This window comes from Scyliorhinus torazame, chromosome 10, assembly GCF_047496885.1.
Source record: "Scyliorhinus torazame isolate Kashiwa2021f chromosome 10, sScyTor2.1, whole genome shotgun sequence".
Classification (NCBI taxonomy): Eukaryota; Metazoa; Chordata; class Chondrichthyes; order Carcharhiniformes; family Scyliorhinidae; genus Scyliorhinus; species Scyliorhinus torazame.
This window is the reverse complement of record NC_092716.1, coordinates 146,246,733-146,263,484: the sequence shown is the minus strand read 5'-3', so window position 1 is coordinate 146,263,484 and position 16,752 is coordinate 146,246,733. Positions and strand designations below refer to the sequence as shown.

The 16,752-nt window shown below is 47.9% G+C and overlaps 1 protein-coding gene across 1 annotated transcript in view; it reads left to right on the top strand.

Moving 5' to 3' along the window:
* Positions 1–16,752, top strand: part of LOC140430960 (astacin-like metalloendopeptidase) — a 665,106-nt gene that overhangs the window by 203,704 nt on the left and 444,650 nt on the right. The window contains exon 6 of the mRNA XM_072518803.1: positions 15,006–15,126. Coding sequence (XP_072374904.1) covers positions 15,006–15,126 — 121 coding nt within the window. The remainder of the gene's footprint in view (positions 1–15,005; positions 15,127–16,752) is intronic.

Below are 16,752 nucleotides of genomic sequence, written 5' to 3'. Positions count from 1 at the left end.
GCTTATTGAATACAGAGTATAATCAAGAAAGTATGTTAACAGACATAATTGAGAGTTGTGGATGGTCAGCAAGACCTTGGTGTCTTCGTGCATCAGTCCCTGGAAGTAAGCGCCCAGGTGCAGCAGTGAGTAAAGAAGGCAAATAGTATGTTGGCTGTGCACCATTGACCGTCCACCGTGGCCCCAGGTTGTGCAGAGTGACACCGGCTGGGTAGGTGTCACCACCCCCACATTCCAACCATGACCGCCAGCACCCACCCTTCACCCCACCCCTCCAACTCTCATGCCCCAACCAGCTGCCAACCGCTGAAGAGGCAGCATGCGGCCCACCAAGGGCAATGTCTACAGTATCACCTGCAGGAGGCCGCCAGATGCGGGCCACGGGGCTTACCGTCGGCAGAGGTAGGGCCAGCCACCAGTACCCCTGGCAGCAGGGACTGGCACAAGGGCCCAAGGCCCCGTAATAGAACATAGAACATAGAACGACACAGCGCAGTACAGGCCCTTCGGCCCATGATGTTGCACCGACATGGGAAGTCAAAAAACAAAAGCCATCGAACCTACACTAAGCCATTATCATCCATATGCTTATCCAATGAACTTTTAAATGCCCTCAATGTTGGCGAGTTCACAACTGTTGCAGGTAGGGCATTCCACGGCCTCACCACTCCTTGCGTAAAGAACCTACCTCTGTCCTATATCTATTACCCCTCAGTTTCAGGCTATGTCCCCTCGTGCTAGCCATTTCCATCCGCGGGAGAAGGCTCTCACTGTCCACCCTATCTAACCCCCTGATCATTTTGTATGCCTCTCTTAAGTCTCCTCTTAACCTTCTTCTCTCTAACGAAAACAACCTCAAGTCCATCAGCCTTTCCTCATAAGATTTTCCCTCCATACCAGGCAACATCCTGGTAAATCTCCTCTGCACCCGTTCCAAAGCTTCCACGTCCTTCCTATAATGAGGTGACCAGAACTGTACGCAATACTCCAAATGCGGCCGTACCAGAGTTTTGTACAGCTGCAACATGACCTCCTGACTCCGGAACTCAATCCCTCTACCAATAATGGCCAACACTCCATAGGCCTTCTTCACAACCCTATCAACCTGGGTGGCTACTTTCAGGGATCTGTCAGGAGCCGACAGGGCCAGGGATGAAGGGCAGGGTGCCAGAGGGAACCGGTGTGGGAGGGGGGTGAGGGGGTCAATGCAGTGCAGACCAGAGCCACCGTATAGCCCGTTGGACCTGGTTGGGCACAGTGGTATGCACCATGCTAACATGTCTGCCTTTCACCCCTTGCAGACAATGGACTTTGGAACCTGGGGAATGCAGTGAGGCTGTATGAGCTGGAGCTGCTCAAGAGAGACCCTGCCCCAGAAAAACAAGAGCCAGCCAGTGAGGATGTAGAGCCTGAGGAGGAGGAGGAGGTGAAAGGAAGTGCCACATGAGGCCCTGAGTACACCAGCGGCGCCTGTCATTCGAGGACCTGCCGGACTGGGCATGCCGAAGAAATATGGAAGACTTCGGCTGAGCAGAGGGATAGTATGTCACATCTGCCAGATCATGGTACACCTGGCACCGCTGGGAATGGAGGAGGAAATCCGCCATCTCATCCCCACAGCACCCCCCCATACCGTCGGCCGGCCATCCCCTCCCATGAATACCCACCCTGCGTCCCCCCCTTGCAATCCCCTCTGTGATTCCTACTGCCTCACTACTAGGTGCGGACCCTGGGTTGATGAGAACCCTAGGATGATGACAACGATGAGCTCTGATGCACCGCACCATTTGAAAACATCAGACTCCTGCCCAAGGTCGCACCTTCTACCATCCGCCTGGGTGATATCTGCATGCGGACTGGCCATTCCATTACACGGTCACACTGAAACCTTTTGGTCAAAAAGGCGGGAGCTGGGGGTGGAGGGGTAATGGAGAGGGATGGGGGTGAGTGCTGGCTGAACCGGGAACCCAGGGAAAAGCTCATCCCTAACGACCGCCCTCCCCCATCCCCCCATCCCACGGTGGCCAGCCCAGACAAGCCCATCCCTCAAACCCTTCTGACAGACCACCGAGCTAGGTTGTAACGTTGTGAACTGGTGTTTAATGGGACGCTGTTTTGTGCCCTAGTCCCTAATGCTTGCCTCTACTGCACCCATGCCAAATTAACTGGTGTCTACCTTTCTAACCTTGCGGGCCCGAATGCTGTGCTTAGGTGGATCCCCATGTGGTTGGGGTGGCCAGCTGCGATTCCCACTCTAAGACCTGGGTCACCTTTGGCAGCCGTCTTCTGGAGCGACGGGGCCTGGATGCGCCCGGCTGCTGCTCGGGTGTCCCAGTTGGTGTTGAGCCGCCATATTCTGTCCACTGCCAATCAGATGTGTCAGGAATAAGGGGGGAGGTGGGGGCAGTCCACGGTGCTGTAGTGTTCCGGCACGTCCTCTTCGGGAACCAGCGGCACGGGCCCCATCGCCTCCTCCTTCTTCTCGGTGCCCAATCGGATGGGATGGAGTTAAATATGGATTTATCCCCTGAGGCTCCCCTGCCACCTGTCACTGCCCATCCAGGAGACCCACGCCCATCCTGACAGGGGCCAGATGCTCGTTTTCATGACCACCCCCCCTCTGGAACTGCGCCACAACACACTACGAATGTGCCACCACCTTCTGAATCTGTGCCACATCAGCCAGCGGCTGCACCACCTCACTCTGAATATGTGGCATGTCGGCCAGCGCCTGGGCAATGCGGCTGATGCTGTCTGTTAGGAGTTGCTGTGAGTAGGCCATGCTCAGTAGCCATGCTCAGGAACGCTGCTGCAATGTCCAGCTGGCCTTGGTACTTGGCTTCCTGTGATAGAGCCTAAGATAGGTCCTCATCACAGAGTGCCCCAGGCCTTGGACATCCTGATCCATAACCCAAACCTTCGCCCACAAACCCTCCACCGCGGACGCCAGCTGTGTGGTGTTGGCCTGGATCGCACACATGGTCCGCACCACCTCCTGCTCCTGCAGGCAGTTCAACTCTTCCAACTGCACCTGCAAGTGCTGGATGGTTACCGACACCCCCTCATGCAGTCCCTGGTTCTGCGACTGCATCTCCACTGTTGATGGGACCGGCCTTTACAGAAACCAAAAACCCATCCGGACAGCAGCTTGTCCCTGGGGTCAGACCACCCTCTGACCATCCTACCTCCACCTGCTGTAGCGTAGTGCACCAGATAGTGCTCAGGAGCCTTTTTACTAAAGTTGCCAACTGAGGCAAGTGCCTTGGCTTGGTGGAGGGTGATGGACACAGATGCGATGGGAAGTCAGTATCTTACCCAGACTGATGCATCGGAGGGCTCCCATCGATTTCCGATTCCTCCTCCTCCTTCTCACTACTCTCCTTCTGGAGCTGCGGTTGAGGGGGACACCAAATGGGTCTGCCTCATTGTCAGGAGATCCTGCAAAACACAAGACAAGATGAATGATTGGACCGCAGGCTCGGGTGGTGGTGGAGGTGGCAGTGTGTGGGGTGGTGGAAAGGCAGGGTAGGGGGTGGTGGAAGGGCAGGGTGGGGGGTGTGAGAGAAGTGGTGGTGGAGCTGGCGGTGGTGGATGTGGGGATGGTGACACATATATCATGGGCAACCGCAACTCAGCGGGCTCTCACTTGCTCCCCCGATGCCGACTTCCGCCTCGGTGACTACCCTCTCCCTGAACCCACCAATTAGGTTCTGTGCCCTCTGCTCAGCTGCGGTGAGGGGACATAGGTCTAACGGTCCGCCTCAGGTTTTCTCCCTGTCCCAGGTTATGGGCCAACTTATAGTGGGGCAAGAGACAGAAAAGGCAGTGTTAGACAGTCAGATGCATTCAACATAGGGGGTGCATAGCTGGTGGCCATCGTGGCCAGGACACCTAGCCATAGCGGCCAGTATGGTGCTGGCATGTTTGCAGGGATGGGGTTTGGTTGCCCTCAAGGTGCGGGGCGGGGAATGGGTGGGGTTACGGGTGCGTCCGCCGGGATGAGTGCCAGGGGCATAATGCTGCCTACTCACCCTGGCCGCCCTGAGGAGGTCACGCAGTTTCTTCCTGCACTGCTTGCGGTCCTGGCGGTGTTGCCCATGGGGATCACGGCCTCTCCCATCTGTGCCCAGGCCTGGTGCTCAGTAGCGGTTGGCAACCACCTCCCCACCCGGGGTACAGGGTGGCCTGCCTTTCCGCCGTAGTGTCCAACAGTGTCTCCGGTTCAGTACCTGTGAACCGTGGTCTTGCTCTCCTTGCTGCCACCTTGTTGGCTGGGATGAGTGTGTGTGGGGAGTGGAGTGCTTATATGCGGTTGCTGTTTGTCAGCCTCCCGAGTCTCAATCCCAACTCAGGAAAATCAGACACCGTTTTTCATTGGAATCGTCCGTGTTCCACGTGACGCCGTGCTAGCCCATTAGCGGTTGCTGAATGGCTCTTGGAACGGCGCAAATTTTGTTGTCGTAGAACACCATCGATTCGATTCCGGTGTCAACACTTAGTTTCTGAAACGGAGAATTACACTGGCGTCTGGTATGTTGACATCAATTGCTGGCTTATCTGTATGCTGCTTTTTACATTCTGAGCTTATTTTGGGCAATTTCCTCCATTTCGCAACTGAATACTGGGTTCTGGGAGCATTTATTTGCTGGTTCTAGTCTGCTTTTGTCTGTTTTGTGAAGTGGAGCATTAAAGAGTGTGGTTAAATTATGTGAAAGAGCCGGCTTGAAGGGCCAAATGGCCTACTCTTGCTCCTATAATCTATGTTTTTATGAAAGAGAGAAGGTGCTGTTGACAAAACATAATTTTCTTTACCCGTCACTCTGGCCTCAATAAAAGTCGAGATGGATTTGCAGGTATAGCATTAGTTATTTTATTTGACTTGCAAGTCTGTCTCAATTCACAGTGGTACAGAACACATCCTGCTTTCTGCACCCCCGGAATCGAGTGAGTCTGCAGGACAAAGGAATCTCTACTGATACATTCAAATGGCATCAGGTTTCACATACACGATTCCCATAGGTCATCCTATACCCCTCCTCACCTGGCCATACATCCTAATTGGCTCACTTCCAATCCCTTCCTCTGGCCCCCTATTACCCAGCATCCTTTTCCCCTCCGTAGCTGGACACACCTCCTCCTTACTTTGCCATGCGTTCTGAAATCCTTTGTCTGTGAACTCACCAGAATGAGACTGGCCTATCTCTACATTACAGTAACTAATATCTCTAAAACAATTATTTTATATCACATTCGTCAGTCCCTCCTTTTATCATTCCATGATAACCGAACTATTCAATCCATAGCTACGGTGCCTCATCTAAAAAGATCCGTCGCTGCATTTCCAATTCCTGTAGTAGCCCCCTTCATCCGCTGCACTCTCGTGGATTTTAACAGCCAAGATTCTTGGGGCGTCTATCTGTTACAGTGCACCCCGCATTCTACCCATCACGCATTTAAGGATGGCTGGGCCCACAAAGATGCAGCCAATAGCCACTGCTAAATACATGGCCATATTTATCAACCAGTCCTTCCAACTTCCAAATCCCCAGTTACCCCAAGAGCCAAGATCCTGCATTCCTTCCAGGTGATCCCGTATGCGATCCATAAATTTAGTGATGTTAGCGGTTAAGTCTTGAACTGCCATGATACACTTGCCCAGTACTATGGTGCATGCCCCATCCTCACGGACCAGAAGATAGTCAAGAGCATACCGGTTCTGCATTGCAAACAACCGCAGCTACAAGACGCTCAGAAATCCCCCACCCGGCTGAGTGGCCCCGGTTGGGTGCGAGAACCTGAGGTTTTTTCCAGTTCTCGCAGAATTCAGCTGAAACTGCCCGGCGGGTTAACTGAGTATGCAGCATCCACGCCGAGGGGCAGGGGATTGTGCTAGGGACTCGAGTCCCAATAGTAATTTGGCGGTGAAATGGGGGTGACAAAACATTGGTCGCTGTGCCATTAAATAAAACGTAGTATCCTTGCTCCTTGTGCAGGCTAGCATCACAATCAGTATGTCGATTGCTCAGGGATCCCCCAGTAGCCCAGTTTATCCAGCTTTGAAACGCCCATTCGGGCCGCCTAGCAATGCGGCAAGTCCTAGTCCCAACAGTGATATGAGAGACATTCACCCAGCCACAAAGGAGCTGGAGGCCGGCGTTCAATGGAACGCAGGTGGTGTTATAACAAACGCATTGGCCAGACGCCTGGGTGATATGACACCTCCTGTCCGTACAGGTGGGGAACAGACATGTTATATTTGTTTCCACCTCTACCAGCAAACAGCCGTATCCTTCACTTCTGAAACAATTCTCGTATGACCGGGAATCCCTATTGGGAGTGAAGTGGCTAGGTATAGATAGCCTGGGTCACATTGTGATCCAAAAAGACGAGGTGTTGGATGTCTTAAAAAATATTAAGGTAGATAAGTCCCCAGGGCCTGAAGGGATCTACCCCAGAATACTGAAGGAGGCTGGAGAGGAAATTGCTGAGGCATTGACAGAAATCTTTGGATCCTCGCTGTCTTCAGGGGATGTCCCGGAGGACTGGAGAATAGCCAATGTTGTTCCTCTGTTTAAGAAGGGTAGCAAGAATAATCCCGGGAACTACAGGCCGGCGAGCCTTACTTCAGTGGTAGGGAACTTACTGGAGAGAATTCTTCGAGACAGGATCTACTCCCATTTGGAAGCAAATGGACGTATTAGTGAGAGGCAGCACGGTTTTGTGAACGGGAGGTCGTGTCTCACTAACTTGATAGAGTTTTTTGAGGAGGTCACTAAGATGATTGATGCAGGTAGGGCAGTGGATGTTGTCTATATGGACTTCAGTAAGGCCTTTGACAAGGTCCCTCATGGTAGACTAGTACAAAAGGTGAAGTCACATGGGATCAGGGGTGAGCTGGCAAGGTGGATACAGAACTGGCTAGGCCATAGAAGGCAGAGAGTAGCAATAGAGGGATGCTTTTCTAATTGGAGGGCTGTGACCAGTGGTGTTCCACAGGGATCAGTGCTGGGACCTTTGCTCTTTGTAGTATATATAAATGATTTGGAGGAAAATGTAATTGGTCTGATTAGTAAGTTTGCAGACGACACAAAGGTTGGTGAAATTGCGGATAGCGATGAGGACTGTCGGAGGATACAGCAGGATTTAGATTGTCTGGAGACTTGGGCGGAGAGATGGCAGATGGAGTTTAATCCGGACAAATGTGAGGTAATGAATTTTGGAAGGTCTAATGCAGGTAGGGAATATACAGTGAATGGTAGAACCCTCAAGAGTATTGAAAGTCAAAGAGATCTAGGAGTACAGGTCCACAGGTCATTGAAAGGGGCAACACAGGTGGAGAAGGTAGTCAAGAAGGCATACGGCATGCTTGCCTTCATTGGCCGGGGCATTGAGTATAAGAATTGGCAAGTCATGTTGCAGCTGTATAGAACCTTAGTTAGGCCACACTTGGAGTATTGTGTTCAATTCTGGTCGCCACACTACCAGAAGGATGTGGAGGCTTTAGAGAGGGTGCAGAAGAGATTTACCAGAATGTTGCCTGGTATGGAGGGCATTAGCTATGAGGAGCGGTTGAATAAACTCGGTTTGTTCTCACTGGAACGAAGGAGGTTGAGGGGAGACCTGATAGAGGTATACAAAATTATGAGGGGCCTAGACAGAGTGGATAGTCAGAGGCTTTTCCCCATGGTAGAGGGGTCAATTACTAGGGGGCATAGGTTTAAGGTGAGAGGGGCAAGGTTTAGAGTAGATGTACGAGGCAAGTTTTTTACGCAGAGGGTAGTGGGTGCCTGGAACTCGCTACCGGAGGAGGTAGTGGAAGCAGGGACGATAGGGACATTTAAGGGGCATCTTGACAAATATATGAATAGGATGGGAATAGAAGGATACGGACCCAGGAAGTGTAGAAGATTGTAGTTTAGTCGGGCAGCATGGTCGGCACGGGCTTGGAGGGCCGAAGGGCCTGTTCCTGTGCTGTACATTTCTTTGTTCTTTGTATGTACGCCCTCCACCGTTGCAGCCTATCATACTGTGAGTGGGAATTATCCCGAGGAAGGGGAAGACAAATAGCCGGTGGTGCTGAACCCGGATCGTAAGGAAGAGTGACTTGCTCGGGCGGTGGCTCGGAATGCAGACAATGAACCACCGTTTGGGGAGTGCCCCAAAGCGGTGAAACAGAAAATAACCTAGACACCGCTGCGGGGTTCGGGTAGCAGACAACCTGTCCGTGGCCATACAAGCGGTGGTTAATCTGGTAGAAGAGATTCATACTACCCGGGTTTTCCTTAGTTTGGCCTTTAACTAAATTAAGTGTATCTCCTGATAACCTACGTTCTAGTTGTACTTCCCTTCTCACACGCTCCGTCGTCTCTCTAGTCCCCCTCTCTCTCTCACAACCTCTTCCTACTCTCTCCTGACGGTCTGATGTTACCTTTATCACACCAATCTTAACACATCCAAAATCAAATTTACATGTACTCCAAAAACAAGGCAATGTCCATGTAATGTTTCCTTCCCATCGCCGGGACCGGTGCAATTGCTTCATGAGTCCTGCATTTTCCCTCAATCTGATGACCTTTCATGAGTCGATACCATGTCCTCGTATATGGGGCAGCGAAGAACATCACCTCTGCATAAACTAAATGTCCTTGTAGTTTGGTTGGGGTTACAAATGTAGATAATATTTCCCTTTTCCATGTCCGTTGCCGATGACACTCCAAGTGAGGCGAGGCCGAAGATCACACAGGCGGTGCGTAGCCACCCCATCATGCTCCACACCTGTAAAATAGCACTGGGGAAGGGAGGCAGGTTAATCTGTCCAAATGAGGCCCGTTATCAGAACTCAACTGAGCTGGTATTCTGTACCAGGGAATGATTTCCCGCATCAGAACTTTAACCACAGTAGCAGCTTTATTATCGACAGTCGGCTACGCCTCAACCCATCTGCTGAACACATCCACAATGACCAAAACATATTTATAACATTGACATCTTTCCAACTCAATGTAATCCATTTGGAGCATCTCAAAGGGACCACTGGGCAACGGGGTTTGCCCCATACCACAAGGGATACCTTTGCCGGTGTTATATTGCTGACAAATCAAACACCGAGCGCTGATATTCTGAGCCAACCCCTGCATTTTAGGGTGCCACCAAGTGTCCAGCAACAAATCACTAGTCCCTGAGCCCCACAATGAGTTGCAAAGTGTACACATTCAGTGACCCATAAAGCCAGTACATCAGACATACAAGTCTGATGTGCTGGCGTGGTCCATAAAGAGGAAACAGAATCATATGTACAACCTAACCGTTTCCACATTTGTTTATTACTCTCAGGAGCGTCCTCCTGTAACCTTATGATGTCTTGCATGGTTGGCATTGGCTTGTCAGAAGCAGACATATTTATAGTAGATCGTTTAGTCTGACTTCACATTTTAGGCACCATCACTTGCTGAATTTGAGCGGCTGTCCGCGCTGCACAATCTGCTCGTTCATTACCAACGTCAACTGGGGTCTTACCGTTTGTGTGGGCAGCGCATTTAATGACGGAAATCTGCGCGGGCATAAGGAGGGCCTGTGGTAGGTCATTAACTAAACCACGGTGGGATATTTGACCACACATAATCATGTCAGGTTGTTCTGACGAAACATCACTCAAATCGTCCCTTATTGTGGTAGTTTCCTGAATCAAGGCTAAACAGTCGTGGCCAGGTGCGTCTTCATGGACAGGGGGACCACTAAGAAAACAGGCTGGATTGATAGTGGTACAGTGTTTAAATGTCAGACGTGGATTGTTCAAAAGGTATATCTCATACCTATTCTGACGAGCTGCGGTAAGATGCTGAGTCTACAGTTGCCTCAGTAGTGCGATGACCGAGTGGGAGCTATACACCGTAATATCCTGTTGGAGAGTGAGAGCATGTAACGACTGTGCGATGGCATTGATTGAACATAAAATCCTGTACTGATCGGTACTGGTCTGGCTTGACTGGTTTAGACACAGCAAGTATGTGGGGGTGTTACATTCTGATTGGCAAGGGACCAAAATACCCTGTTGCAACAGCTCTCGGATTAATTTGTCTACAGGCCGGGCAGCTTGGGATTTCAGGGGGTATTGCCGAATGGAAGGCAGCTTTACATGGTCCTTAATCGTTACCTTAATAGGTGTAACATTTGTCTTTCCCACTTGTGATGGGTATTCCGCCCAGACCTGTGGATTGACATATTCCAAAACATCATGTCCCCAGTCGAGTGTTAATCGTTTCAGGGACCTCAAAATATTTCATGGCAGTGCCGTCTGGCGTGACCTGAAGTGCGTACTCTGTTGGATCTGAATGATCCACTGCCCTCCTTACCATAGGCCCTAAATCCCTGGCATGGTACTGGTCGTGGACCTGACGTGTAATATGAGGGCTTCCCGAAGCTGACTGTGGCCATAAATGTGGTGGTATTTTAACAAAATCGGCTGTACCTTCTTTTCCCGTGACTGTGGCTGTAACTTTGACTGGCCATTCGGTCCCAATTAATGGCCGGTATATGTCCTCCAACTCCCTGTTTTGTCCGGTTCTGTCATCGGCCAGGGTAACGTGATGCAGTGAATGTTCAATGTCTAATGTCCACCACTGGGGGGGTGATAGAAATATAGCACTGTTGTCTCATCCTCCATGATTGAACCGTTACCCCTTCGTCTCCGCACTCTAGCTGTAGCTGGAAGATGCACAGTAAATCTCGGGCCAACAAGTTACAGTCCAATCCAGTAGTCACTACAAACTGATGATCTGCAGACTTATTCTCGTAAGTGACTGTCACAGGTTCAGAAATAGGATACTCACACACCTGTCCTTGGAACCCCGACAAATGCTGGGTGTGGTCGGATAGTGGTAGTTGAAGTTCTGATTGCACCGAAGACTTGGCTGCTCCAGTGTTGATTACAAATGAGTGATGTTGATCTCCTATCTGCAGAGAGATAATAGGTTCCCTGTCCGATTGGAGAGTCCTTATGACTAAATTAGCTAGTCAATCCTGTGTTGGGAAAGGATTTGCCTGGGAGAAGTCAGTGTATCTCGTCTGTCCTCCCCTTGGTGGGTACCCCCTCCTTTGGGTCGAGTAGTCTCCTTCTGCTGCCTGTCTTTTAAAGGGGCATTCCTGTTGCCAGTGATCTGCACGGCCGCAATTAAAACATGAATTGTTCCCTCTATATCTGCCCCGTCCTCTTCTCCCAGTAGACCAATGGCCCCTCAGAGGGGGCGGCGGTTGTAAAGCTGTTGGTGCTTATGGTGGGCCATAAAGAGGAGCTGAGGGTCCCTTTGGGTGGGTTTGATATCCTCCCCCTCGCTGATCCACCCACCCAAAGTCACAATATTGGGGTTCCAGCTGGTAAGCTACCGTTTCTGCCGCTTGTTGGTGTCTCAGATCATCCTTTTTCATTACATACTCAGTCTTAACCTTTTTAACTGAGCCTCCTTCCTGGCCTACACCGTCCTTCCAATAAAATCTGACTGCCCTTGCCATCTGGGAAGGGTCGTTCTCTGTCCAATTCATGTTATTACATTTCACAGCAGTAGCCACGGAAGGTGGTAGGCAATGCTTTATCATAGCACAATATTGAGGGGAATTCTGACCATTTTGATATGGCAAGTCACCTGACTGCCCACGGTAGATTTCATTAAAACGTTCCAGAAATTCCTTTGGCTCTTCAATCTTTTTAGGTTTGAGGTCTAAGATAGCAGAAATATTTATGGGCTTTTGAAATATGCTATTCAACGCATTCAGGATTTGTGTCCGTCTATCGTCGTCCAACGCATGGGCTTGCTGAAGTGCGGCGTGGCTAGCATAATTCAAGTGATTTAGATGATTGCGGTACTCTGCTGGGGTTAAAACCTGCTGGACTAGGGCCCAGAGGTCCCTAGAATCAGCTTGATAAATTGAGATGGTAGTTCTCAGGGAATCCACGAAAGCAGCAGGAGATTTTTTTCTATCTGGGATTGTAGCCATAATAGCCATCATCTCACTGGGTCTCCATGGGAAATAAACGTCTATCGTGGGCTGGACCCCGGCCGTCACAGCGTCGGGGTTTGGTATCTTCCTAATCGGCAACTGTCTCCGAGTCTCACCAGGGGGCACTCTAGCTATTTCCTCTGGCTCTTCCAAGACTTTGACGTCCCTCCCTGTCACCAGAGGGAGCTCTTTCTCTTCAGAACCATCCCTTTCCTCTCCCTTTGTTCTCGGAGTTTGCTGTTCCCCCTTATCGGTCTGAAGGGATTTAGGTGGTATGCTTGATTGTTTCTGGTTAGGATCAGGCCCTTCTCTCGCTGTCCGAGATCGGGTCCTAGAGCTAACTGGCCTTGTGGAACAGAGCTCCTCTTCCCTCTTAGATCGTGAAGATGGTAAATTAGGACCCACGCTATCAACCAAAAGGGCTGGAGTGACTGGCATGATTTGAATCTGGGGAGCAGTGACTGGATATCAATTATTATACTCTGGTGGTTCTGGAATTAGTGCAGACAATGCTACAGGTGCAGTCGGAACCCTTGCCGACATAATCAAGTCGTCCAATTCGTCATATTCTGTCAATTCAAGGACAGCCATTGAACTACGTAGCCCATCTTTTGTTTGACCCGAGCCTTCCCTGTCTTTACTTGCGCGTTTTATTGAATGCACATTCCTTTTTCAAGACCTGTAATGTTTTTTGGTTACCCCCTTCACTAATTGGAATTCCCATTTTAAGGACATTGTCCTGCCAACTTGATAACATGATCTTATCTCTTTCCTCTTGACAATATTGTCTCCATAATCCAATTAATTCTTTTGCTTTCATACTTTGACTCTTTTTCCAGATGTGTCCCTGAATTTTCTTAATGCTTTCTAGGTCTTTGGTGCCTCCTCGTGGCCATTCATCACCCAATTTGCTCCTTAACGTTGCTGACATTTTCCTGAAATCTTTTGCTTTATCCGGATAAATATCGCATAATATTTGCAGTGGCATGCCTGGATCATTTGTGTTATCCAAGCAATTCCCCATAATCTCAACTCGTCCTCAAAACTGTGTTTTTCGCCACTACAGTCCAAGGGTACAATTTTAGCTTAATCAACTATAGATTTGAAACACTCACACATGGAATTGAATCATCTTCAGATTTAAAAACACTCATTCGACTGAACCCTCATCCTGAGGTCACATCAGTTATTCAAAACACTCACATATGGAATTGAATCATCTTTGTTTAGATGTTGCATCGACCCAAAACCTAACCCAAGCCGAATCAGAACTCACACATGGAATTGAATCATCTCTGTTTAGATATTGCATCAACCCAAAACCTAACCCAAGCCGAATCAACATTATGAAATCCCATCAATTAAATTTCTAATCCCCAAACTGACCTTTGATTTCGTCGAGACGATCTTTCCGTACCAACCACGAGTGACCAGACTAATCAGACGCTAAGAAGAGGGGAAAAATCAATGCACGGTCATTTTCCAGCTGAACATTGTGAGCCCTTTTTCCCACTCTCCCTGTTCATAACCAGTCTAATTCTGATTTCGCGGTTGGTCAGAACCGTCTTGAGAAATCCCGGGTTTCAGGCACCAAATGACAAAACATAATTTTCTTTACCCGTCACTCTGGCCTCAATAAAAGTCGAGATGGATTTGCAGGTATAGCATTAGTTATTTTATTTGACTTGCAAGTCTGTCTCAATTCACAGTGGTACAGAACACATCCTGCTTTCTGCACCCCCGGAATTGAGTGAGTCTGTAGGACAAACGAATCTCTACTGATACATTCAAATGGCATCAGGTTTCACATACACGATTCCCATAGGTCATCCTATACCCCTCCTGACCTGGCCATACATCCTAATTGGCTCACTTCAAATCCCTTCCTTTGGCCCCCTGTTACCCAGCATCCTTTTCCCCTCCATAGCTGGACACACCTCCTCCTTACTTTGCCATGCGTTCTGAAATCCTTTGTCTGTGAACTCACCAGAATGAGACTGGCCTATCTCTACATTACAGTAACTAATATCTCTAAAACAATTATTTTATATCACATTCGTCACTGTTGGGAGAAGATGTCTGATGCAAAGCGGGTCACTCCCTCAACATCACTGTGGAACTTGATCAGCTTCTGTGGCCACAACTGTTGCCTTAGATAAGGTTCTGAGCAGTAATGTCTGTAGCTGTTGAAGTTATTGTGGCTAAAATCTTTACACCATGTGGGATGCTCTATGCTGCAAGAGATAACGTCAATGATATATTTCAGTATGTTGCGCACTGTTGTATCAGGGCGATCATTGAGGCTTGCTGCACCAATAGACAAGTGTACCTTACTTCACCCATGGACAGAGCAAAGTAGAATGAAGGAACAGTAGGTTTTGCCTGCATTATAAGCTTTTCAAGTGCTATAGACTGCACTGATATTGTCTCGCTTCATGCAGGTTTATCCTGTTTTGTAGCAGTTGTAATCATTCTTTTTGGCTGCGATTTAATATGGAGGCAGTGGCCCTTACCACAAGCTAAAATCAGAGGTGGCACCTCTAGCAGTTGTAGAAGCCAAGACGCTATTTTACATGGTAAGGCAGGGACAAAGCTTCCTCCCCACATGCTACCTCACAGAGCATGATGCCCTGCCTCTTAGCTGGCAGCCTATCAGAATGTCAGCAACTCTTCAGCCTAAGCAGCATCACTGTGTGCAGTAGCCACTTCTAGGGCAGCAGCCTGTCCTCAGCAGGAACAACGATGAAAGCCTGTGAAGCAGATCAGGTGAGAAGGTTAGTAATGAAGGTAGTAATGGGAAACTGGGAGTGAGGTTAATCAAGCTGGGTAGCTTTGTCCATTGTGGCCATTCAAACAAAAGATATTTATTTTTTCACACAAGTTATTCTAATCCTTCAGTTTCAGTTTTGTAAATTATCATTTAGATTTTAAATAATATGTCTGTTTGTCATACTTAGTCATGTTGTTAATATAAACACTATTTATTTGTTTGTTTTGTTCTGTAATTGCAGGTGAAAAACACAGACAACTAATAAAAAGAGCTTTGGATGAGATTAATTCTGTAACATGCATCAAGTTTTATTATAAACGGGGCCGTGAACGTGCCTATGTATCAGTTTATTCACAATCTGGGTAAGTGGAAATATACAGGTGTGTACAGAACATGTTAATGCATATGCTTCTGAGAATTTAAAATGGTAGAAGTGTTCCTGTTTTCAGCCATAAAGCAGAGCTCGCATACATCAGGGGAAAATAAAACTGCACAAAGACAATTTATTTCAGACACCCAGTGCATCAGTGCCTTCTTTCAACAGGGAACTCGCATATCAAATAGCAAGCCATGTGGATAAATGGAAGGATGAATGGATGAGTGACATTTGCATTTAACATGGACAAATGCAAATTAATGAGAGTGTGAAAGGGATATAACAGTGGGAATCCAAGCTAAATGACCAATGTTTGCAAGACACAATACTGAGGAAAGATGTGAGCACAGATGATGTGGAAAATGTCTGAGTCGAGTTAAGGAACACCAAGGGGCAGAAATATTCGTAGGGGTATATTCGTGATCTACCACCAAACTGCAGTGCTAATATTGTGAATAGCGTTAGCAGGAAATCAGAGATTCATGTGATAATAGAAAATCTGTGATTATGGGTAACTTTAATCTGCATTGAGAGTGGGTGAGTCAAATTAGTCATCGTGAAATAAAGGAGGAGTTTCTGGAGTGTTTATGGGATGGTTTTCTGGACCAATATGTTGAGAAACCAAGAAGGGAACAGGCTATCTTAGACTGGATGTTGTGTAAAGTGGAAGGATTATTTGGCAATCTAGTTGTGTGAGAACCTTTGGGGATGAGTGATCATAATATGTTGGAATTCTTTATCAAGGTGGATAGTGAAGTAGTTGATTCTGAGACCAGGTTCCTGAACCTCAATTAAGGTAACTACGATGGTCTGTGGCATGAGCTGGCTATGATGGACTGGGAAACATTACTGAAAGAAAGGCTAGTGGACAGGCAATGTCAGGCATTCAAGGAACAAAAAGTTGTTGATTCCTATTTGGTACAAGAGTAGAAAGGGAACTGTGGCCAAACCATGGCTTACAAGGGAAATTAGAGGTAGTATTAGATTCAAAGAAGAGGCATATAAATTATCAAGAAAAAGCAATAGACCTGAGGATTGGGAACAGTTTAAAATTCAACAAAGGTGGACCAAGGGATTGATTATGAAGGGAAAATACAACACAAAAGTAAGCTAGCGTGTACATAAAAACGTACTGTAAAAGTTTCTATAGGTATGTAAAAAGAAAAAGATTGATAAAAACTATTGTAGGCCCGTTAGAGTCATAAACGGGGAATTCATAATGGAGAACAAAGAAATGGCTGGGGAACAAAATTTGTACTTTATTCATAAGACATGAATAATGTACCAGAAGTTCTGAGAAACACAAGTTTCAGAGGAGCTGAAGGAAATTAGTATTAGTAAAGAAATGGTTTTGGGGAAATTAATAGAATTGAAGGCGGGCAAATCTCCAGGGACTGATAATCTTCATCCCAGAGTAGATTTATATTTATTGTCACATGTACTGAGGTACAGCAAAAAGTATTGTTCAGCGCACAGTCCAGGCAGATCGTTCCATGCATGAAAAAACTTAGGATAAATGATAAATACACAATGTAAATACGTAGACATATATATCAGATGAAGCATACTGAGTATAGTGATACAACAGTAGAGAAGATGCGTAGATAGATCA